This window comes from Mixophyes fleayi, chromosome 1 (genome assembly GCF_038048845.1).
Source record: "Mixophyes fleayi isolate aMixFle1 chromosome 1, aMixFle1.hap1, whole genome shotgun sequence".
Classification (NCBI taxonomy): Eukaryota; Metazoa; Chordata; class Amphibia; order Anura; family Limnodynastidae; genus Mixophyes; species Mixophyes fleayi.
Window position 1 is genome coordinate 1,227,215 of NC_134402.1, and position 27,277 is coordinate 1,254,491.

The 27,277-nt window shown below is 44.7% G+C and overlaps 1 protein-coding gene across 1 annotated transcript in view; it reads left to right on the top strand.

Annotated features, from left to right (window-relative positions):
• LOC142103644 (interleukin-12 subunit beta-like) overlaps positions 1-22,809 on the top strand; it is a 29,615-nt gene extending 6,806 nt beyond the window's left edge. Inside the window, exons 2-8 of the mRNA XM_075187753.1 lie at positions 493-577; positions 6,283-6,501; positions 8,323-8,434; positions 9,217-9,407; positions 11,578-11,714; positions 17,922-18,057; positions 22,693-22,809. Of these exons, the coding sequence (XP_075043854.1) occupies positions 493-577; positions 6,283-6,501; positions 8,323-8,434; positions 9,217-9,407; positions 11,578-11,714; positions 17,922-18,047 (870 nt within the window). The 3' untranslated portion in view covers positions 18,048-18,057; positions 22,693-22,809. The remainder of the gene's footprint in view (positions 1-492; positions 578-6,282; positions 6,502-8,322; positions 8,435-9,216; positions 9,408-11,577; positions 11,715-17,921; positions 18,058-22,692) is intronic.
• Positions 22,810-27,277: the final 4,468 nt, after the last annotated feature.

A 27,277-nucleotide genomic window follows, 5' to 3' on the forward strand; every position in this document is an offset into this window, starting at 1 on the left:
TGATAACACCCCCAGGTTATTCTACCCGATAACACCCCCCCCCGGTTATTCTACCCGATAACACCCCCCCAGGTTATTCTGCCCGATAACACCCCCCAGGTTATTCTGCCCGATAACACCCCCCCCAGGTTATTCTACCCGATAACACCCCCCCCAGGTTATTCTACCCGATAACACCCCCCCAGGTTATTCTGCCCGATAACACCCCCCCAGGTTATTCTACCCGATAACACCCCCCCCCAGGTTATTCTACCCGATAACACCCCCCCAGGTTATTCTACCCGATTACACCCCCCCCCCCCCCCAGGTTATTCTACCCGATAACACCCCCCCCCCCGATAGTTTATCCTGCTGGGTACTGGTTGGTGAGATGAATACATAAGGGTTGGTTGCATTAAGTATGATTGGGGGTAGGCGCCATGTGATTAATAAGGTGCGGTGTCTAAGGTACAGTACAGAACTACTTACTCCGAACTTTGTCTTATGTTTCAGATGGCTTTCTATCCATTCACTGTTGTACTTTTATCATTGGTTATTCATCATCTCCTGTCGGTTCCGTTAACCTGGCCATCAGACTGTGAGTTCATTCTAAACATAGGGAACCTCTATTTATGATGTTTTCATTAACCATGTTCTTTGGTGACAATGTTTATTTTTTTGGCTATATTTCAACTATATAGAGATTGGGTAATCACCTGCACCCCTTGGTGTGGTGCTTTGCGTTCAGTGGATGCAGATAGAACGTTCGTTAGTATAGAGATCATTAACACCTCAAATATAGTACATGCTGCTGTCTGGTACATCGGCTGTTTGCATGAAGACACATTCACCATAACGGTCAATGGTTTCTGTAATGGCACGTTCTGTGCCCACTGTATGGTGTATCAGCCAACTAGACACTATTGTTCTGTGCCCACTGTGTGGTGTATCAGCCAACTAGACACTATTGTTCTGTGCCCACTGTATGGTGTATCAGCCAACTAGACACTATTGTTCTGTGCCCACTGTGTGGTGTATCAGCCAACTAGACACTATTGTTCTGTGCCCACTGTATGGTGTATCAGCCAACTAGACACTATTGTTCTGTGCCCACTGTATGGTGTATCAGCCAACTAGACACTATTGTTCTGTGCCCACTGTGTGGTGTATCAGCCAACTAGACACTATTGTTCTGTGCCCACTGTATGGTGTATCAGCCAACTAGACACTATTGTTCTGTGCCCACTGTGTGGTGTATCAGCCAACTAGACACTATTGTTCTGTGCCCACTGTATGGTGTATCAGCCAACTAGACACTATTGTTCTGTGCCCACTGTATGGTGTATCAGCCAACTAGACACTATTGTTCTGTGCCCACTGTATGGTGTATCAGCCAACTAGACACTATTGTTCTGTGCCCACTGTATGGTGTATCAGCCAACTAGACACTATTGTTCTGTGCCCACTGTATGGTGTATCAGCCAACTAGACACTATTGTTCTGTGCCCACTGTATGGTGTATCAGCCAACTAGACACTATTGTTCTGTGCCCACTGTATGGTGTATCAGCCAACTAGACACTATTGTTCTGTGCCCACTGTATGGTGTATCAGCCAACTAGACACTATTGTTCTGTGCCCACTGTATGGTGTATCAGCCAACTAGACACTATTGTTCTGTGCCCACTGTATGGTGTATCAGCCAACTAGACACTATTGTTCTGTGCCCACTGTGTGGTGTATCAGCCAACTAGACACTATTGTTCTGTGCCCACTGTGTGGTGTATCAGCCAACTAGACACTATTGTTCTGTGCCCACTGTGTGGTGTATCAGCCAACTAGACACTATTGTTCTGTGCCCACTGTGTGGTGTATCAGCCAACTAGACACTATTGTTCTGTGCCCACTGTGTGGTGTATCAGCCAACTAGACACTATTGTTCTGTGCCCACTGTATGGTGTATCAGCCAACTAGACACTATTGTTCTGTGCCCACTGTATGGTGTATCAGCCAACTAGACACTATTGTTCTGTGCCCACTGTATGGTGTATCAGCCAACTAGACACTATTGTTCTGTGCCCACTGTATGGTGTATCAGCCAACTAGACACTATTGTTCTGTGCCCACTGTATGGTGTATCAGCCAACTAGACACTATTGTTCTGTGCCCACTGTATGGTGTATCAGCCAACTAGACACTATTGTTCTGTGCCCACTGTGTGGTGTATCAGCCAACTAGACACTATTGTTCTGTGCCCACTGTGTGGTGTATCAGCCAACTAGACACTATTGTTCTGTGCCCACTGTGTGGTGTATCAGCCAACTAGACACTATTGTTCTGTGCCCACTGTGTGGTGTATCAGCCAACTAGACACTATTGTTCTGTGCCCACTGTATGGTGTATCAGCCAACTAGACACTATTGTTCTGTGCCCACTGTGTGGTGTATCAGCCAACTAGACACTATTGTTCTGTGCCCACTGTGTGGTGTATCAGCCAACTAGACACTATTGTTCTGTGCCCACTGTATGGTGTATCAGCCAACTAGACACTATTGTTCTGTGCCCACTGTGTGGTGTATCAGCCAACTAGACACTATTGTTCTGTGCCCACTGTGTGGTGTATCAGCCAACTAGACACTATTGTTCTGTGCCCACTGTGTGGTGTATCAGCCAACTAGACACTATTGTTCTGTGCCCACTGTGTGGTGTATCAGCCAACTAGACACTATTGTTCTGTGCCCACTGTATGGTGTATCAGCCAACTAGACACTATTGTTCTGTGCCCACTGTATGGTGTATCAGCCAACTAGACACTATTGTTCTGTGCCCACTGTATGGTGTATCAGCCAACTAGACACTATTGTTCTGTGCCCACTGTATGGTGTATCAGCCAACTAGACACTATTGTTCTGTGCCCACTGTATGGTGTATCAGCCAACTAGACACTATTGTTCTGTGCCCACTGTGTGGTGTATCAGCCAACTAGACACTATTGTTCTGTGCCCACTGTGTTGTGTATCAGCCAACTAGACACTATTGTTCTGTGCCCACTGTATGGTGTATCAGCCAACTAGACACTATTGTTCTGTGCCCACTGTATGGTGTATCAGCCAACTAGACACTATTGTTCTGTGCCCACTGTGTGGTGTATCAGCCAACTAGACACTATTGTTCTGTGCCCACTGTGTGGTGTATCAGCCAACTAGACACTATTGTTCTGTGCCCACTGTATGGTGTATCAGCCAACTAGACACTATTGTTCTGTGCCCACTGTATGGTGTATCAGCCAACTAGACACTATTGTTCTGTGCCCACTGTATGGTGTATCAGCCAACTAGACACTATTGTTCTGTGCCCACTGTATGGTGTATCAGCCAACTAGACACTATTGTTCTGTGCCCACTGTATGGTGTATCAGCCAACTAGACACTATTGTTATGTGCCCACTGTATGGTGTATCAGCCAACTAGACACTATTGTTCTGTGCCCGCTGTATGGTGTATCAGCCAACTAGACACTATTGTTCTGTGCCCACTGTATGGTGTATCAGCCAACTAGACACTATTGTTCTGTGCCCACTGTATGGTGTATCAGCCAACTAGACACTATTGTTATGTGCCCACTGTATGGTGTATCAGCCAACTAGACACTATTGTTCTGTGCCCACTGTATGGTGTATCAGCCAACTAGACACTATTGTTCTGTGCCCACTGTATGGTGTATCAGCCAACTAGACACTATTGTTCTGTGCCCACTGTATGGTGTATCAGCCAACTAGACACTATTGTTCTGTGCCCGCTGTATGGTGTATCAGCCAACTAGACACTATTGTTCTGTGCCCACTGTATGGTGTATCAGCCAACTAGACACTATTGTTCTGTGCCCACTGTATGGTGTATCAGCCAACTAGACACTATTGTTCTGTGCCCACTGTATGGTGTATCAGCCAACTAGACACTATTGTTCTGTGCCCACTGTATGGTGTATCAGCCAACTAGACACTATTGTTCTGTGCCCACTGTATGGTGTATCAGCCAACTAGACACTATTGTTCTGTGCCCACTGTGTGGTGTATCAGCCAACTAGACACTATTGTTCTGTGCCCACTGTGTGGTGTATCAGCCAACTAGACACTATTGTTCTGTGCCCACTGTGTGGTGTATCAGCCAACTAGACACTATTGTTCTGTGCCCACTGTATGGTGTATCAGCCAACTAGACACTATTGTTCTGTGCCCACTGTATGGTGTATCAGCCAACTAGACACTATTGTTCTGTGCCCACTGTGTGGTGTATCAGCCAACTAGACACTATTGTTCTGTGCCCACTGTATGGTGTATCAGCCAACTAGACACTATTGTTCTGTGCCCACTGTATGGTGTATCAGCCAACTAGACACTATTGTTCTGTGCCCACTGTGTGGTGTATCAGCCAACTAGACACTATTGTTCTGTGCCCACTGTGTGGTGTATCAGCCAACTAGACACTATTGTTCTGTGCCCACTGTGTGGTGTATCAGCCAACTAGACACTATTGTTCTGTGCCCACTGTATGGTGTATCAGCCAACTAGACACTATTGTTCTGTGCCCACTGTATGGTGTATCAGCCAACTAGACACTATTGTTCTGTGCCCACTGTATGGTGTATCAGCCAACTAGACACTATTGTTCTGTGCCCACTGTATGGTGTATCAGCCAACTAGACACTATTGTTCTGTGCCCACTGTGTGGTGTATCAGCCAACTAGACACTATTGTTCTGTGCCCACTGTGTGGTGTATCAGCCAACTAGACACTATTGTTCTGTGCCCACTGTGTGGTGTATCAGCCAACTAGACACTATTGTTCTGTGCCCACTGTATGGTGTATCAGCCAACTAGACACTATTGTTCTGTGCCCACTGTATGGTGTATCAGCCAACTAGACACTATTGTTCTGTGCCCACTGTGTGGTGTATCAGCCAACTAGACACTATTGTTCTGTGCCCACTGTGTGGTGTATCAGCCAACTAGACACTATTGTTCTGTGCCCACTGTATGGTGTATCAGCCAACTAGACACTATTGTTCTGTGCCCACTGTATGGTGTATCAGCCAACTAGACACTATTGTTCTGTGCCCACTGTATGGTGTATCAGCCAACTAGACACTATTGTTATGTGCCCACTGTATGGTGTATCAGCCAACTAGACACTATTGTTCTGTGCCCACTGTATGGTGTATCAGCCAACTAGACACTATTGTTATGTGCCCACTGTATGGTGTATCAGCCAACTAGACACTATTGTTCTGTGCCCGCTGTATGGTGTATCAGCCAACTAGACACTATTGTTCTGTGCCCACTGTATGGTGTATCAGCCAACTAGACACTATTGTTCTGTGCCCACTGTATGGTGTATCAGCCAACTAGACACTATTGTTATGTGCCCACTGTATGGTGTATCAGCCAACTAGACACTATTGTTCTGTGCCCACTGTATGGTGTATCAGCCAACTAGACACTATTGTTCTGTGCCCACTGTATGGTGTATCAGCCAACTAGACACTATTGTTCTGTGCCCACTGTATGGTGTATCAGCCAACTAGACACTATTGTTCTGTGCCCGCTGTATGGTGTATCAGCCAACTAGACACTATTGTTCTGTGCCCACTGTATGGTGTATCAGCCAACTAGACACTATTGTTCTGTGCCCACTGTATGGTGTATCAGCCAACTAGACACTATTGTTCTGTGCCCACTGTATGGTGTATCAGCCAACTAGACACTATTGTTCTGTGCCCACTGTATGGTGTATCAGCCAACTAGACACTATTGTTCTGTGCCCACTGTATGGTGTATCAGCCAACTAGACACTATTGTTCTGTGCCCGCTGTGTGGTGTATCAGCCAACTAGACACTATTGTTCTGTGCCCGCTGTATGGTGTATCAGCCAACTAGACACTATTGTTCTGTGCCCACTGTGTGGTGTATCAGCCAACTAGACACTATTGTTCTGCCCACTGTGTCCGTAGCAAATATTTGAAATGTAAGTTTCAGTAATTCCTCTTCATGCTCCTCGTCATTAGAGTAGGTGATTAAGTTAATATTTCTATACATTTTCTCATGTACATTGTATGTCTCTGTTGCCTCTTCTATGCAGATAACATGTATTTTATGTCAATCTATAACACACTTGTCTCCCCCAGCCCCATACATTACACATAAGCCATATGACACATGTATGTCGGCCAAACACAGTGTTCTAGACACATTAATCTGCTAAATCTTCTCTTGGACCGTTCTATAAATACTACAATTTTCTTACTAGACCATATTGCCCATCTGAACAGTGTGCTCACCATCAAGTGCCCATTGGAAGCTGAGAACATTGTATGGAATTGTCCGGCGAAGATCTGCAAAATACATCAACATCAGAAAAATGTAACACTGCAGGGCCTGAAACATCATCACGCTGGGGCCTACACATGTTTCAACCAAGACAAGAAGACCCAGAGCTATTCCCTCTACGTCCTTATCCTGGAGGAAGGTAATGGAGATAATATGATAATTTCCACAGTCATACAGAGCGATCAATGGATAGTTAAGTTGTATAAAAATATAAACATATATCTATATTTAAAAAGTGAAATAAATAATGAATAATAAACAAACTAAAAAAAAACTAATAATCCAAAAATCTAGAAACCAGGGAGGATTCAAAAAACATTCACTGAATAAAAAGTATAAGACTTTAATAATACCTGCTGTATAGTCCCGAAGTCGGATTATAGAGCCAACAAGTTTTACTACTTACTGAATATCTACCATCTAACCAATTTTGGATTACACTTTGCTATGGTCCAGCTATTAGCCGGAGAGCCTCGGGATTACGGACTATCGTGGCGGCTGTTGGCTTGTCGCTAATTATCCCCCAATACGCTGAATATCAGAGGGCTCGCTAATCCGACTTCGGGACTATACAGCATCTTGTAACGGGACAGCTACAAACCGGTAAACCTCCAAACAACGGAGTTATAGGACGGCTCTCTGTTCATATTATACCATCTTTCTATCTAGATCACTCTATATATTAGAGGGCTCGATTATCCGGTCCATATATATTATCCATCATTCTATTGCTGCTGTTGTTCTGTGCTTGTGGAAACTAATACATCAGTCCTATGAAGACATGTGAGTGGGGTATTTAACCCTTTATTCATGGACATTTAATTCTACCACATTTAGTACTGTTTCAGCCTATCCGATTATTATTGCGATTGATACTCATTTATTAGCGTTTTAATTGCTTGCTGATTTTTATGTTTCTACTACATGTATTATTAAAGTGTTATACTTTTTTATTCAGTGACCGTTTTTGAATCCTCCCTGGTTTCTAGATTTTTGGATTATTAGTTTTTTTATTTTGTTTATTATTAATTATTTTTTTCACTTTTTAAATATAGATATATGTTTATATTTTTATACAACCTAACTATCCATTGACCACACTTTTGCGCTGAGCTGTTTGGTTAGGTATATATGCTTCTTATAGGGAGCAGCAATTCTCCCTTTTGTTTCACAGCTGCAGTGTGTGTATTTGGGGTAGTAACAGCCCAGTTATACAGAGGGCAATGTACAGATCAGCACATGGTAATCTCAGTCCCCTCTGGTCTATCTCCACACATGGCATGTGTTGGTGACCTAGACCACCATACCCCCAGACATGATGGACCCTCTGGTCTATCTCCACACATGGCATGTGTCGGTGACCTAGACCACCATACCCCCAGACATGATGGACCCTCTGGTCTATCTCCACACATGGCATGTGTCGGTGACCTAGACCACCATACCCCCAGACATGATGGACCCTCTGGTCTATCTCCACACATGGCATGTGTCGGTGACCTAGACCACCATACCCCCAGAGATGTGGACAAGGTTGTATGGTGGGCTCTCTGCAAGGAATATCAGTAGCACCTGTATGTATTGCTAAAGTGCCATGCTGCATCCAATATTTTCCTATATCTTGTCTTGGTGTCACAACGGAAGATACATCGGGAAAATAGAATTAATTTGATATTAAGCTATTTATAATTCACCCAATTGAGTTATGCCTGGGTTCTGAGGAATGGGCAGGTCAACAGAAACATTATAACTGGGGGGACGCCAGCCCAAGGACACCCATACACTGGGCTGCAGGTAAGAAGGTAATCATTTGCATATCTAGTTTACCCACAATTCCTTGCTCCATGCTTTTCATATTGTGAGAAAACACTGGAAGATTTGTGAGGAGCAGGCCCACCTCTATACACTACACCATCCTCCTGCTAATGTACCTGAGATCAAGCTGCCTCTCTTCTCTCAGAACACAGGTTGCCTGTCCACTGTACCGTAGCCGCGTACACAAGCACGGAGCTCCGCTGTTCTATCGCAGAGGAACTCGCTTGTCCATGTCTGGTGAGGGCGAAAGCTAACAGGTAAGTAGTCATTACCCCAGTGGGTCCTCATGATGGTAATCTCATGGTATCAGTGGTCTAAGTGGGAATTTAGAAGTGAATGGCTGGGGGCCAGGGCCATCTCTTCCATTGGGCACGATGGGCAGGTGCCCGGGGGCCCTGCAGGCAAGGGGGGCCCGTCCGAATCCTAAAAAAAAATAAAAATTTATTTTTAAAATACTTACCTTGTGGTCACATCAGTGGTGATCGGGCTCCCTCCCTGGTCCCCTCTTCCGTGCTGTGCTCACAGTGATGTCACGCCCCCCCAGCATTCACTGGGAGCATTCACTGGGAGCATTCACTGGGAGCACAGCACGGAAGAGGGCAGAAGAGACTCAGCGGCGCGGAAAAAAGAAGAGGATCGGACTTAAGGTAAGTTAAGGGGGCCCCTATATATATATGTATATATATAATCAGTTTTTTTTTTACATACATATATATTTTTTTTACACACACACACTATTTATACATATATATATGCACATAAGTTAAGTAGTGACTGTTTTTTCATGTAACACACAAATATCAACTTTAAATGTCAGTGTACAAATAAGCTATCAAGTATTTGTGTGTTACATGAAAAAACAGTCAGTATTTAACTTATGTGCAAAACAGAAAACTAATTTGCACCCCTGGCATTGTATGTAACATGGTTTTGTCCAGGAGACTGAAATAAGAAACTTCTTAATTTAAAATCCTTAATGAATCAGGCCCCTAATGTATGAATAGCGCAGATCCTCAGTACTGTGATCTTTCTCCTACAGCTCCGTAATAGACCAGAACTGGACGGAATTCAAGATATCTCAGGACAGAGTACATTCCATACAGTTCAACCTGACCATCCCCGAGTTCTGCCCCTTCGCGGAGCAGGTGAACGCCATTCATGTGTCTGTCGACATCATAACAAATAGTGATTATCTGACTGGAAACCAATCGTATTATCTCAGAGATATCGGTGAGTTGAGATATGGACACATACTGACCACCTCATAGATAATGAACATGGAATAAAGGATAAATTATCTACCAGACATGATTACATAAAAATATTAAAAGGTTTATGTCTGATATCTTCACCTCTTTACTTTCTTACTCTTATACCACTAAAAACTTTAGAGTAACGACACAAGACTTGAGTGTGGCAAAATTAAATAATTTATTTAACTATGGTGGAGGAGAATAAAGCAGTCAGTCCGACATCGCCAGGCAAAACCCAGCTGTCCCAGCATCTCCTTAGGACTTCCCATGGGTTCAACTGGTGGACCAATCACACCAAAGGTGCACATATCTACCTGGACGGGGCACGACGTCCCGATTCTACAGAACCCGCCCATCCTCTGGGCTATACGTAAAGCAACCACAGGGCAACCCACAGGGGTGGTACCTGATCCGAGACTAATAGCCGATTCACTCGAAGAGAGGTGGGTTCAACGTGCCCTATACTGTAAATGTCCGGCCAAAACTCCATCCACATTCACGGACAGCCTCCAGCTGATTCCCATCCAGAAACGATATCCAGTTGATTCCTCACGAAACTCAGGAATCCATGAAGCAGGGAGGGTGGGTGGGCAACATCCAGATCTGCAAGGGCTGAGTACAACTCCGCTCATCCCACTTCTAGCCGCTGACACCCCTCCCCTATGACACCGGATGGGCATCTCTAAATAGTTAACTGTTAACACTCCAGAGTATACTCAGTTAAAGATACAGTGAAACTTTTATTATCCTTCGTTCCTATGCAGATCTCAGTTCTTAATCTATACGTATTACAACCAGGAGTGAAGCCCAGGATCCCTCTAAACAGTGACAGCAACAACACGTAGAACAGCACTGTGTGCGAGATGTGTAATACAAGGTTCTATAACATGACATATAGTGTATATAGGAGGTGAATCCATCAATACAACAACACTAGCGGCTGATGCAGAGGGCGATGCTCACTAGTTTGCGCAGGGTACGTTGTGTGATCTCGCTCTGCGCATATAAACGGGGGCTTCCACCCACCTGCATTCTTACACAAAGGCGGCTCGTGCAGACCTGCAGAAACACGAGTATACCCCTGAGGCTGTAGGGCAAATATGCGCTGATGATGGTAACTTGTTATAACCCTGAGGCAGCGATACGTGAGACGACTGTGTATGGGAGGAAATGCACAATTCACTTGCATGATGCGGCCAACTCTGCCTCTCTGCTCTGGTACTGATGAGGACCTGGAAGAGTAACCAGAAAGGTATATTATCACAGAGCAGTCACCAGTCGGCTGACTTACCAGAGACTGGCTCTCCCGCACAAGATATACTTAGATTGATTTGTGTGATTGACGCATATTTATATAGTGCCACCAGAGAATATGTCATCAGTCCCTGCCGCATAGGAGCTTACAATCTATAGGGTTCACTCAACAGCCAATGAACCTACAAGTATGTCTTTGACCTGTGGGAGGAAACCCAAAAACACGGGGAAAACATATAAACACCACCCAGAGAGAGTCCTGGGGGTAATGTATCAAGCTGTCAGTTTACAGCAGGTTTGAGTGGAGATGTTGCCTATAACGACCAATCAGATTCTAGGGCCTCATTCATTAAAGATCTTAACTTAAGAAACTTCTTATTTCAGTCTCCTGGACAAAACCATGTTACAATACAAAGGGTGCAAATTATTTTTTTGTTTTGCACAGAAGTTAAATACTGACTGTTTTTTCATGTAGATCCTTCCAGCGACCAGATTACCTAATATTCTACATTACTATAGATGGAGAACTAGCTCTATATATAAAGGATAGACGTGTACTGGCACCATTATGATACATCTGTTTAGGTGACTATAGTCCCGGGCAGAGTATAGTATAGTAAGATAAAGTAGGGACATATAGGAGCAATGAGAAATGTTCAACTCATCCCAACATAGACAGGGATTCCCCATTTTATAAGAAACTTCACGTTTTCTTTATCATTTTTTTTGGATATTTATCATTTATTTGTTCATATTTTGTGCATGTTTGTATCACACACACATAGCGCTGTTCTATGGAGTTGTTCCAGACATGATGATTCCTCTGGTCTATCTCCACACACTGCAATCTACTGATATGCCCTGTAACATCCTCATGGTGTGCTGTTTTATAGTGACTCCCGAGGCCCCAGAGATCGTGAAAGTCACCACTGAGCAGATATCCTGGACCCAGCCTTCATCTTGGTCACATTCCTCATCGTTCTTCCCTCTGTTGTACGAGATCAAGGTCAACTATCGCAACAACACTAATGTGAGTTATACTTCTATAATAATGTCCCCGTAATATATATATATTGTGACAGACACGCCAGTCAATGCTGCTGACACATATTTGTTGAACCACTTTGCTGCAGTTTTATTCAGGGATGTCTGGATGGTATAGTCAGGAAGTCTTGTAGTCCCAGTAAACAAACAAACTGAAATATTTACAATTCCACACGACTCTGCTGCTAACTAGAGACTCGATCCCCTCACTAGTCCCCGGCCACTGGCTGGCGTTGGTTGCCCCGCCAACAACACAGATCCAGCTATTTATGCTCCCTCCCCAGCACTAACTATCTATATGTCCATTAATGTAAAAGACACTTCAGTCTCTAGAGATTCATTAGCTGCTTTTCTTTAACGCATAGTTGCCTACTCCCTGCAGGGGGAGTTTCTGGGTCTCCAGAAACCCCTCCCCTCCGCTAACGAAGCGCCCCACATATTGGCGCTGTACTATACAGCAGCCATGGCACTGTCAAAGAAGCGCCTTTGACAGCACAGCGGCTGCTGTATAGTACAGTGCTGCCGAAATAGAGCTACCCCCCTAGCAATCCTGCGTGCGCCGCTGTCCCGGAATGACCGGGAGACTCCCGCATTTCTGGGAGACCTCCCGGGAGAGCAGGGCAACCTCCCGGTTCTCGTCCCCGCAATAGATAAGTGGCGGGGGCAGGGCTTAATGACGCATTTTAGCCCCACCCTCTGCTGTAATTGGCCAACATTGTGACAATCGTTTAGGGGGTGGTGCAAAAATGATGTGATTCATCAAGCCCCGCCCCCGCACGCCCACCTCCCTCGGGATCTCCCTGAAGCCAACGAGGAAAAGTTGGTAAGTATGAAGTAAATATGTGTTTGTATCTCTGAGCTGCTAGTAAGTTATATGACACTAGGGCAGAATCACCATATAAAGGTGTCTGAGATATAGACATGAAGTAATTGTATATTAACCGTACAAATTGTTTGTCTGTAGTCATACATGAATGATTATATTTCATGCTATGTATATGTAGATAAATTCTTATAGCGCTCAGCTCACACGCAGCCCCGAACTCTTAAAGATATTACACAACAACTTTGAAAGAATAACTCAATGTTAGGTAATAGGAACTGACCTATAAATACTTCAATTACTGATCATCGTTAAGTTCTTCCTCTTATCATGTGACCATAAAGTAACACTGTGTGATAGATGGATACGTCTTGTGATACTATAACAGAAAGCAGTAAGAGAAGAGTATAATATGTTTGTTATTAAACGGTTTCTATCTGTGTGAGACAGATTAGAGTTAGGACAGATGGTGCTGGAAGTAGGAGCAGACATATCGACTGCTTCTGTTCTGTATATATTGGGGCAGTGATGCTGCAGCTAATTAATATATCATTATTTAGGGATATATAATTGTATGTATATTGTATATTGTACTCTAGACAAGCCCAGAAGGAATATCTGATAAACAAACTCCACCATAGATAAGCGATACTGACGTAATGTCCCATGGATAAGCGATACTGACGTAATGCCCCATAGATAAGCGATACTGACGTAATGCCCCATGGATAAGCGATACTGACGTAATGCCCCATGGATAAGCGATACTGACGTAATGCCCCATGGATAAGCGATACTGACGTCATGTCCCATGGATAAGCGATACTGACGTAATGCCCCATGGATAAGCGACACTGACGTAATGCCACATAGATAAGCGATACTGACGTAATGCCCCATGGATAAGCGATACTGACGTAATGCCCCATGGATAAGCGATACTGACGTAATGTCCCATGGATAAGCGATACTGACGTAATGCCCCATGGATAAGCGATACTGACGTAATGTCCCATGGATAAGCGATACTGACGTAATGCCCCATGGATAAGCGATACTGACGTAATGCCCCATGGATAAGCGACACTGACATAATGCCCCATGGATAAGCGATACTGACGTAATGCCCCATGGATAAGCGATACTGACGTAATGCCCCATAGATAAGCGATACTGACGTAATGCCCCATGGATAAGCGATACTGACGTAATGTCCCATGGATAAGCGATACTGACGTAATGCCCCATGGATAAGCGATACTGACGTAATGCCCCATGGATAAGCGACACTGACGTAATGCCCCATAGATAAGCGACACTGACGTAATGCCCCATGGATAAGCGATACTGACGTAATGCCCCATGGATAAGCGATACTGACGTAATGCCCCATAGATAAGCGATACTGACGTAATGCCCCATGGATAAGCGATACTGACGTAATGCCCCATGGATAAGCGATACTGACGTAATGCCCCATAGATAAGCGATACTGACGTAATGCCCCATAGATAAGCGATACTGACGTAATGCCCCATGGATAAGCGATACTGACGTAATGCCCCATAGATAAGCGATACTGACGTAATGCCCCATAGATAAGCGATACTGACGTAATGCCCCATAGATAAGCGATACTGACGTAATGCCCCATAGATAAGCGATACTGACGTAATGCCCCATAGATAAGCGATACTGACGTAATGTCCCATAGATAAGCGATACTGACGTAATGTCCCATAGATAAGCGATACTGACGTAATGTCCCATAGATAAGCGATACTGACGTAATGTCCCATAGATAAGCGATACTGACGTAATGCCCCATGGATAAGCGATACTGACGTAATGCCCCATAGATAAGCGATACTGACGTAATGCCCCATAGATAAGCGATACTGACGTAATGCCCCATAGATAAGCGATACTGACGTAATGTCCCATAGATAAGCGATACTGACGTAATGCCCCATGGATAAGCGATACTGACGTAATGCCCCATGGATAAGCGACACTGACGTAATGCCCCATAGATAAGCGATACTGACGTAATGCCCCATGGATAAGCGACACTGACGTAATGCCCCATAGATAAGCTATACTGACGTAATGCCCCATGGATAAGCGATACTGACGTAATGTCCCATGGATAAGCGATACTGACGTAATGCCCCATGGATAAGCGATACTGACGTAATGCCCCATGGATAAGCGACACTGACGTAATGCCCCATAGATAAGCGATACTGACGTAATGCCCCATGGATAAGCGATACTGACGTAATGCCCCATGGAAAAGCGATACTGACGTAATGCCCCATGGATAAGCGATACTGACGTAATGCCCCATAGATAAGCGATACTGACGTAATGCCCCATAGATAAGCGATACTGACGTAATGTCCCATAGATAAGCGATACTGACGTAATGTCCCATAGATAAGCGATACTGACGTAATGCCCCATGGATAAGCGATACTGACGTAATGCCCCATGGATAAGCGATACTGACGTAATGCCCCATGGATAAGCGATACTGACGTAATGCCCCATAGATAAGCGATACTGACGTAATGCCCCATAGATAAGCGATACTGACGTAATGCCCCATAGATAAGCGATACTGACGTAATGTCCCATAGATAAGCGATACTGATGTAATGTCCCATAGATAAGCGATACTGACGTAATGTCCCATAGATAAGCGATACTGACGTAATGTCCCATAGATAAGCGATACTGACGTAATGCCCCATAGATAAGCGATACTGACGTAATGCCCCATAGATAAGCGATACTGACGTAATGCCCCATAGATAAGCGATACTGACGTAATGTCCCATAGATAAGCGATACTGACGTAATGTCCCATAGATAAGCGATACTGACGTAATGTCCCATAGATAAGCGATACTGACGTAATGTCCCATAGATAAGCGACACTGACGTAATGCCCCATGGATAAGCGATACTGACGTAATGCCCCATGGATAAGCGATACTGACGTAATGTCCCATGGATAAGCGATACTGACGTAATGTCCCATGGATAAGCGATACTGACGTAATGCCCCATGGATAAGCGACACTGACGTAATGCCCCATGGATAAGCGACACTGACGTAATGCCCCATAGATAAGCGATACTGACGTAATGCCCCATGGATAAGCGATACTGACGTAATGTCCCATGGATAAGCGATACTGACGTAATGCCCCATGGATAAGCGATACTGACGTAATGCCCCATGGATAAGCGACACTGACGTAATGCCCCATAGATAAGCGATACTGACGTAATGCCCCATAGATATGCGATACTGACGTAATGTCCCATAGATAAGCGATACTGACGTAATGTCCCATGGATAAGCGATACTGACGTAATGCCCCATGGATATGCGATACTGACGTAATGTCCCATAGATAAGCGATACTGACGTAATGTCCCATAGATAAGCGATACTGACGTAATGTCCCATAGATAAGCGATACTGACGTAATGTTCCATGGATAAGCGATACTGACGTAATGTCCCATGGATAAGCGATACTGACGTAATGTCCCATGGATAAGCGATACTGACGTAATGCCCCATAGATATGCGATACTGACGTAATGCCCCATAGATAAGCGATACTGACGTAATGCCCCATAGATAAGCGATACTGACGTAATGCCCCATAGATAAGCGATACTGACGTAATGTCCCATAGATAAGCGATACTGACGTAATGTCCCATAGATAAGCGATACTGACGTAATGTCCCATAGATAAGCGATACTGACGTAATGTCCCATAGATAAGCGATACTGACGTAATGCCCCATAGATATGCGATACTGACGTAATGACCCATAGATAAGCGATACTGATGTAATGTCCCATAGATAAGCGATACTGACGTAATGTCCCATGGATAAGCGATACTGACGTAATGTCCCATGGATAAGCGATACTGACGTAATGCCCCATGGATATGCGATACTGATGTAATGTCCCATAGATAAGCGATACTGACGTAATGTCCCATAGATAAGCGATACTGACGTAATGCCCCATGGATATGCGATACTGACGTAATGTCCCATGGATAAGCGATACTGACGTAATGCCCCATGGATATGCGATACTGATGTAATGTCCCATAGATAAGCGATACTGACGTAATGTCCCATAGATAAGCGATACTGACGTAATGTCCCATAGATAAGCGATACTGATGTAATGCCCCATGGATAAGCGATACTGACGTAATGCCCCATAGATAAGCGATACTGACGTAATGCCCCATAGATAAGCGATACTGACATAATGCCCCATAGATAAGCGATACTGATGTAATGCCCCATAGATAAGCGATACTGACGTAATGCCCCATGGATAAGCGATACTGACGTAATGCCCCATAGATAAGCGACACTGACGTAATGTCCCATAGATAAGCGATACTGACGTAATGCCCCATAGATAAGCGATACTGACGTAATGCCCCATAGATAAGCGATACTGACGTAATGCCCCATAGATAAGCGATACTGACGTAATGCCCCATAGATAAGTGATACTGACGTAATGCCCCATAGATAAGCGATACTGACGTAATGCCCCATAGATAAGCGACACTGACGTAATGCCCATAATATACCGGGTGAAGGAATAGAGCCGTACGGATGGTAATAGTCAGCCTCATAGTCTCTCATCAGTACATCCGCGTAGATACGCCCAGCGCAGGTCATCCAGCAGCTCCTCTCTATGTACATGGACCCCGAGTTCCTCCTGCCTGGGCTCTTTATCTGATAGGCAGATGCTGGGTGACACCATACATTATTATTATTATATATTATTATTGTTAGCGGTTATTATAGGACGGCAGATTTTGGTAGATAAAGGAATGGAGCAGCTAAATTGTGCAAACAATACAATGCCCATGGTGGGGAGACCCCATAATAATTATGGGAACTGTGGGGTAAAGGGCTCATGCTGGGATGAAATGGAGTCACAGATCGTCTGCGGTGGGGAACTAGGCAGAAGCATATAGGAAATAGTGAGAAGGGCCCAGGAGACCTGTATGGTCGGATGTCCAGATGGTGCCACCAGCTGTTACCACATCTACCTGTAGACAACAGACTTACAGTGTAATAGGTGATCCTTACATGTAACGATATAAATAGCTCCCGCTGATGATGTAACCAGGGAGATGTGTCTGATAGGATCTACCTGCTAATGAAATAAGCTAATTATCTACACCAACATATCTCCGTGTCTCTCGGTCCGTCTCTAATGTGTATACGTCCTGATTACCGCTGGAGATTGTTGTGGGGCGGAATCATTTCTGTGTGAGTTATGGTGTAATGTCTTCATATTCCAGGTACCCAACTTCTTGGAGAAGCAACATTACAGTATGACGGATGTAAGGAAATTCAGTGTCCGCTGCAGAGATCTCTTCTACCCAGGACCATGGAGCTCCTGGAGGTCCTGGGCACCGGCCCACTGACAGCCGGAAGGTAAAATGTCTTATATCATCTCTAAATGAAATAGCAGCCTAAAGTCACTGGTATATGATGTACAGCTGTGATCTAGTGATGTCACTGGTATATGATGTACAGCTGTGATCTAGTGATGTCACTGGTATATGATGTACAGCTGTGATCTCCCAGTGATGTCACTGGTATATGATATACAGCTGTGATCTCCTAGTGATGTCACTGGTATATGATGTACAACTGTGATCTCCTAGTGATGTCACTGGTATATGATGTACAGCTGTGATCTCCTAGTGATGTCACTGGTATATGATGTACAGCTGTGATCTCCCAGTGATGTCACTGGTATATGATGTACAGCTGTGATCTCCCAGTGATGTCACTGGTATATGATGTACAGCTGTGATCTCCTAGTGATGTCACTGGTATATGATGTACAACTGTGATCTCCTAGTGATGTCACTGGTATATGATGTACAACTGTGATCTCCCAGTGATGTCACTGGTATATGATGTACAGCTGTGATCTCCCAGTGATGTCACTGGTATATGATGTACAGCTGTGATCTCCCAGTGATGTCACTGGTATATGATGTACAGCTGTGATCTCCTAGTGATGTCACTGGTATATGATGTACAGCTGTGATCTCCTAGTGATGTCACTGGTATATGATGTACAGCTGTGATCTCCTAGTGATGTCACTGGTATATGATGTACAGCTGTGATCTCCTAGTGATGTCACTGGTATATGATGTACAGCTGTGATCTCCCAGTGATGTCACTGGTATATGATGTACAGCTGTGATCTCCTAGTGATGTCACTGGTATATGATGTACAGCTGTGATCTCCCAGTGATGTCACTGGTATATGATGTACAGCTGTGATCTCCTAGTGATGTCACTGGTATATGATGTACAGCTGTGATCTCCTAGTGATGTCACTGGTATATGATGTACAGCTGTGATCTCCCAGTGATGTCACTGGTATATGATGTACAGCTGTGATCTCCTAGTGATGTCACTGGTATATGATGTACAGCTGTGATCTCCCAGTGATGTCACTGGTATATGATGTACAGCTGTGATCTCCTAGTGATGTCACTGGTATATGATGTACAGCTGTGATCTCCCAGTGATGTCACTGGTATATGATGTACAGCTGTGATCTCCTAGTGATGTCACTGGTATATGATGTACAGCTGTGATCTCCTAGTGATGTCACTGGTATATGATGTACAGCTGTGATCTCCTAGTGATGTCACTGGTATATGATGTACAGCTGTGATCTCCTAGTGATGTCACTGGTATATGATGTACAGCTGTGATCTCCTAGTGATGTCACTGGTATATGATGTACAGCTGTGATCTCCCAGTGATGTCACTGGTATATGATGTACAGCTGTGATCTCCCAGTGATGTCACTGGTATATGATGTACAGCTGTGATCTCCTAGTGATGTCACTGGTATATGATGTACAGCTGTGATCTCCCAGTGATGTCACTGGTATATGATGTACAGCTGTGATCTCCCAGTGATGTCACTGGTATATGATGTACAGCTGTGATCTCCTAGTGATGTCACTGGTATATGATGTACAGCTGTGATCTCCTAGTGATGTCACTGGTATATGATGTACAGCTGTGATCTCCTAGTGATGTCACTGGTATATGATGTACAGCTGTGATCTCCCAGTGATGTCACTGGTATATGATGTACAGCTGTGATCTCCTAGTGATGTCACTGGTATATGATGTACAGCTGTGATCTCCTAGTGATGTCACTGGTATATGATGTACAGCTGTGATCTCCTAGTGATGTCACTGGTATATGATGTACAACTGTGATCTCCCAGTGATGTCACTGGTATATGATGTACAGCTGTGATCTCCCAGTGATGTCACTGGTATATGATGTACAGCTGTGATCTCCTAGTGATGTCACTGGTATATGATGTCCAGCTGTGATCTCCTAGTGATGTCACTGGTATATGATGTCCAGCTGTGATCTCCTAGTGATGTCACTGGTATATGATGTACAGCTGTGATCTCCTAGTGATGTCACTGGTATATGATGTACAGCTGTGATCTCCCAGTGATGTCACTGGTATATGATGTCCAGCTGTGATCTCTCAGTGATGTCACTGGTATATGATGTACAGCTGTGATCTCCTAGTGATGTCACTGGTATATGATGTACAGCTGTGATCCCCCAGTGATGTCACTGGTATATGATGTACAGCTGTGATCTCCTAGTGATGTCACTGGTATATGATGTACAGCTGTGATCTCCTAGTGATGTCACTGGTATATGATGTACAGCTGTGATCTCCTAGTGATGTCACTGGTATATGATGTACAGCTGTGATCTCCCAGTGATGTCACTGGTATATGATGTCCAGCTGTGATCTCTCAGTGATGTCACTGGTATATGATGTACAGCTGTGATCTCCTAGTGATGTCACTGGTATATGATGTACAGCTGTGATCTCCTAGTGATGTCACTGGTATATGATGTACAGCTGTGATCCCCCAGTGATGTCACTGGTATATGATGTACAGCTGTGATCTCCTAGTGATGTCACTGGTATATGATGTACAGCTGTGATCTCCCAGTGATGTCACTGGTATATGATGTACAGCTGTGATCTAGTGATGTCACTGGTATATGATGTACAGCTGTGATCTCCTAGTGATGTCACTGGTATATGATGTACAGCTGTGATCTCCTAGTGATGTCACTGGTATATGATGTCCAGCTGTGATCTCCTAGTGATGTCACTGGTATATGATGTACAGCTGTGATCTCCTAGTGATGTCACTGGTATATGATGTACAGCTGTGATCTCCTAGTGATGTCACTGGTATATGATGTACAGCTGTGATCTCCCAGTGATGTCACTGGTATATGATGTACAGCTGTGATCTCCTAGTGATGTCACTGGTATATGATGTACAGCTGTGATCTCCCAGTGATGTCACTGGTATATGATGTACAGCTGTGATCTCCCAGTGATGTCACTGGTATATGATGTACAGCTGTGATCTCCTAGTGATGTCACTGGTATATGATGTACAGCTGTGATCTCCCAGTGATGTCACTGGTATATGATGTACAGCTGTGATCCCCCAGTGATGTCACTGGTATATGATGTACAGCTGTGATCTCCCAGTGATGTCACTGGTATATGATGTACAGCTGTGATCTAGTGATGTCACTGGTATATGATGTACAGCTGTGATCTCCCAGTGATGTCACTGGTATATGATGTACAGCTGTGATCTCCTAGTGATGTCACTGGTATATGATGTACAGCTGTGATCTCCTAGTGATGTCACTGGTATATGATGTACAGCTGTGATCTCCTAGTGATGTCACTGGTATATGATGTCCAGCTGTGATCTCCCAGTGATGTCACTGGTATATGATGTACAGCTGTGATCTCCTAGTGATGTCACTGGTATATGATGTACAGCTGTGATCTCCTAGTGATGTCACTGGTATATGATGTACAGCTGTGATCTCCCAGTGATGTCACTGGTATATGATGTACAGCTGTGATCTCCTAGTGATGTCACTGGTATATGATGTACAGCTGTGATCTCCTAGTGATGTCACTGGTATATGATGTACAGCTGTGATCTCCCAGTGATGTCACTGGTATATGATGTACAGCTGTGATCTCCTAGTGATGTTACTAGTTTAGGATCCCTAGTAATTAGCTAAACCTTCTTTCAGTCACGACTAATAATATGCAACACTAACAGCCCACACTGTACTATACCAACCCCCCCCCCCCCACACACACACACACATTCAGAATACTATACAGTCTCAGGGATAGGAAGGTAAAATTACTGCAAATAGATTTTACAATACAAATGTCTATCTGTGGTTGGAGCCTGTTAGCACACGAATGGGGCGCTGATCCTTTATGTCTTCTACCAGTAAATGTCATTAGGAGCTTTTTATATAACTCAACAGTTAAATCTAAGATCTGTGTCGCCCACCTGCGCTGGATAAGTGTCTGCTCAGTATAAATGGTCTGTCTGGTGCGATGGTCACTCTGAGGTTAATATCATATGTTCACATCCTGTATGGGAGGAGACTATCTTATATGGATATAAACCAAGCTTATATCTGTGTCAGATAATTATAGTATTCCACAATACACAGTTACATAATAACAATTATACAATTGTATCATGCATAATACCGTTATACAGTTACACAATAAAGGTTAAAGATAATGTCTTCTACTCATTATTAAGACACTATGATCCATTCTAACATTCTGCCGTCACCCCCACATGGTGTAAGTGATTAGGTAGCTTAACCACACTTACAGTAAAGAATCCTTCCAATGATGATGCTGAAACCGTCTTGTCATCCTCTGTATGGTCCTGTAGGGCCGACAGGAACTAAATCTCATTCTACACCTGACAACAACCAAACACACCCGTCTTCCTTACGCATCGAGGAAGTGTTCAGTAACAATCCGGGTGTGTACGGCTGTGCCAGGACCAGAGACGCGCTCAATTCTCTTTTCACCCTGATGTTCAGTAACAGTCCTGCTGTTAGGTGCAAATGTAGAATAAATACTTGTATAATATATTATATTACAAATGCTATTCTTATACTGTTCATCTTTCTACAGACATCTGGCAGACACGTCACAATCCATTGGAAACAGATTATCAGGCTCCATCTCACCATTCTGAAAGAGAAAGTATATTGTCCAAAATGTAACTAATAATAAAACTATTTATTATAATGCATGTGAGTCTGTTATAAGATGTAGTTCCATTATATGCCACATGGGGGAGCTGCTGCCATGGAGAACATCATTGCACCATCATCTAATCTAATTATCAATTCGTCCCCGCTGGACTCCACAACCACAGGTCCCTCTGTACTATCTGGAGGGCAGTGCTGTACTTCATTGAGGAATTGATTATTCATTTTTATAAACATCATTTTTTCAACGTTCTGAGGAAGGAACCTCCTTCGCCGCTCACTGACCAGGTTCCCCGCTGCACTAAAAACTCTTTCCGAGTACACACTGGAGGGGGGACAACTCAGGTAAAATAGAGCCAGTTTGTACAGGGGCTTCCAAACTGCCTTTTTTCCTGCCAGTAACAATATGGACTGTCTGACATGTCTACTTGGATGGTGTCAGCAAAGTAATCCTCCACCATTTTTTCTATTGTGACAGCATCCAATGCAGCGACAGTAGACATGTCTGCAATGATTGGCAGGTCCTTCAGTCTGGACCAGATGTTATCAGCATCCCCGCCAGCGGCTCTTTTAGGAAAACTGAGCTTTTTCCTCGCAGCCATAGATGTGGAAGAAAATAAGGGTGGAGCTGTTGGCATGTCACGGTCCTCTTCAGAGGACAATCTCCTGACCAGCAGGTCTTTGCACCGCTGTAGACTTGTGTCCGCCGGAAACAACATACGCTTTAAACCGAGGATCGAGCACGGTGGCCAGAATGTATTCCTCTGACTTTAAAAGAGTGACCACCCTCGGATCCTGGCAAAGCGTATGAAGGGCTTCATCCACAAGAGCTACATGCTTTGTTGGATCGCAATGCTTTACCAGCTCCTCCCTCACTTTCTCCAGCTGCTTCTGCAACAGCATGATCAGGGGAATCACCTGACTCAAGCTGGTAGTGTCGGAACTGACTTCTCGTGTGGCAAGTTCAAATGGCTGCAGAACCTTGCACAACACGGAAATCAGTCTCCACTGCGCTTGACTGAGGCGCATCCCCACTCCTTTGCCTATGTCGTAGGTGGCTGTGTAGGCCTGAATGGTCTTTTGCTGCTCCTCCATCCTCTGCAGCATATAGAGGGTGGAGTTCCAGCGCGTCACAACCTCTTGTTTGAGGTGATGGCAGGGCAGGTTCATGCTTTTTTGATGTGCCTCTAGTCTGCGGTAGGCACTGGCTGAATGCCGAAAGTGTCCAGCAATTTTGCGCGCCACCGCAAGCATCTCCTGCACACCCCTGTCACTCTTCAGGTAATGCTGCACCACCAAATTAATGGTGTGGGCAAAACATGGGACGTGCTGGAAATTGCCCATATTTAATGCCAGCACAATGTTACTGACGTTGTCTGACACCACAAATCCCCATGAGAGTCTAAGTGGGGTAAGCCACTGGGAGATAATTTCCTCTTATTAAAGCCTGTAATACACAATGTTGCCTGCCTTTGCACGAGCAGCCGTTGTGTAGATGCTGCTACTGATGCAGCTGCTGCTGTTGCTGCGGAAGGCGATGCATCTACCCAGTGGGCTGTCACAGTCATATAGTCCTTCGTTTGCCCAGAACCACTTGTCCACATGTCCGTGGTTAAGTGGACAGTGGGTACAACCGCATTTTTCAGAGCACTGAGGACACTTGATCGTACTTCTCTGTACATCTTTGGTATTGCCTGCCTAGTGAAGTGGAATCTCGACGGGATTTGGTACCGGGGACACAATACCTCCATCAACCCTCTAAATCCCACTCCACTGATGGCGGATACCGGGCGCACGTCTAACACCAACATTGCAGTTACAGCCGCAGTTATACGCTTTGCAATAGGGTGACTACTATCGTATTTTGTGGTCATGGCAAACGACTGTTGGACGGTCAATTGTTTTGTGAAAGACGTAGCGGTCTTAGACTTCCCCTCTGGGAAGATGACCGACTAACAGCAGCAACAGCAGCAGTGGCAGTAGTAGGCGTACCGCTGCAGGATTCCTCGGATGAATCCCGTATTGAGGAGGACTCAGTCTGGCTGCTGACTTGGGCTGCAGGACTCAATCTGATGGAGATTGTGGAGGAAGTTGACGAGGAGGGTGTTGCTGGTGTGTATCCAACTGGACCACGGGATTTAGGTGTCCCTGTACCGATGAGGGTCCTAGCCCCAGTTCCTGAACTAACCACTGAACTATGAAGGTTATTCAGGTGACGTATAAGGGAGGATGTCCCTAGGTGGGCAAGATCCTTACCCCTGCTTATTTGAGCTTTACATAAGCTACATATGGCCATACATTGGTTGTCCGGATTTGGATAAAAATAACTCCAGACCGAAGAGGTGCATTTTTTGGTCTTCTGACCAGGCATGACGATGGGCTTTTTCATCCAATGGACATCAGTTGTTTCCCCCCCTGGTGCCTCATTTACAATAACCACATCACCATACTCATCATCAAGTTCCTCCACAGCGCCAGCTACATCATCAATAGCCTCCTCCCGAGCCACCTCTTCCCGTACAGTGAAGGGAAGGTCAGGCTTGACAACCACCAACACCCTTGGACTCGCCTTGGGGATTTGTGATAATTTCTCTTTTGAAGGCAGAGTTGTTTGCTGTTTTGTTGCTGACAGCATAACTCTCTTAAATTTTTTGTAGGGGGGGGAGGAGGAGGAGGGCTAAGATCCTTGGGTGAAGATGGACCACTAGTCATGAACACGGGCCAGGGCCTAAGCCGTTCCTTGCCACTACGTGTCGTAAATGGCATATTGCCAACTTTACGTTTCTCCTCAGATGATTTTAAGTTTCTCTTTTTGCTTTTTTTTGAGAATTTGGTCTTTTTGGATTTTACATGCCCTGTACTAGGAGATTGGGCATCGGGCTTGGAAGACGACGTTGATGGCATTTCATCGTCTATGTCATGACTAGTGGCAGCAGCTTCAGCATTAGGAGGAAGTGGGTCTGGATCTTTCCCTACTTTATCCTCCAAATTTTTGGTCTCCATTATATGTAGCACAAGATACTGCAGAATGTGTGAACCTGGTAATATTGCAGACACTACCAATGGACTTATACTGCAGGATTGGTTTTGCAAATTTTGTTGTAATTATTTTTTTTTTTTATTTTTTTTTTGTATTTTTTTTTATAACTTTTTTTAAATTTTTTAAAACACTTGGGAATAATGGGGAAATAACTATGCCCTTAGAAGCACAGAGCACAGGACACAGCACCACTGGACTGAACAGGACACAGCACAGGACCCAGCAGCACCACTGACCTCAGAAGGACAGAGCACAGGACACAGCACCACTGGACTGATACTGCAGAACACAGCACAGCACAGCATAGCACAGAACTAAACAGCACAGCACAGAACTAAACAGCACAGCACGAGATCTACCAGGACAGAGGACCACCTAACACACCCTCCCTCTACCCTGATCAATGCGCGAGTGAAGATGGCGGCGACTAGCGGGGAATTTATAGGATCCGAGTATCGCGAGATCCGACAGCCAATACCCGGATCTGTCTCGGATCCGACTCGGATCGGAAAGGTTCGGGTGGGCTCGGATTCAAAAAATCCGAGTGCGCTCATCTCTAATTTAAAGGAGGTTCTGGTGCCAGGGTATCAAGGTCCCCTTATTCTCCAGCGATCCTGTTTGCTCCCAACCATCTTGACTGACTCCTCAGTTCAGACCTGGCTTTCCCTGACCTCCCTTTTGGATCTTTTTTTGGCATTGATAGAGTTCCTGGTTTGACCTCTGGCTTCCTGACTACGCTCCTGTTCGACCCTATTGTACCTTTCTGCTCACACCACCTGACCTCGGATTGCTTGACCACGCTTATTCACCTATTACTTCACTGGTGGCTACTTGGGAGCGCCGTCATCTGCGAGTTTTCTACAGCTAACCCCAAACTCCCTTGCGGGGTCCCTGGCGAAGACCAGAGGTGTGTTTAGACTCCATGTCTCCTTGTTTAGCAGTGTAAATACCAGTAAGTAGGCCTCAGCTTTCTGCTATCCGTGACAGCAACATGGTTTTGCCAAACTTCAAAGGTACTTCTGTTTTTTTTTGCTTTCCATTCATTAATGAATCTGACCCATAATCTCTACAACTAGATCATTCACATATCTCCCAATCACTGCACCTAGTTCAGAGATTATTTTGCACCACAGTCTAACTGCCCCGGTTATGTGGAGGCTCCGTACCATTAACTGACCCCTGACGCCACATTACAACATTGTCATGCCATCTAAAACATCCATTTCTTATGCTACTGATAAAGTTATTTCTTAGATACTCTTTGACAGGATGGACCTCTTATGCCACCCTCTACGTGCTTAATGGCGACCGGCTGAGCTTGCCCTGCCACCATCCCCTTTCTGTATCCCAAATTGCACCATTATACACGCAGTAGGCGGGGTTTCTGTTGCCACCACTAGGATCCTTTGCGGCACTTAAGCTGGTACCCCTGACCTCTTCCTTAAGGTCAGGGTGCTGTGGATGG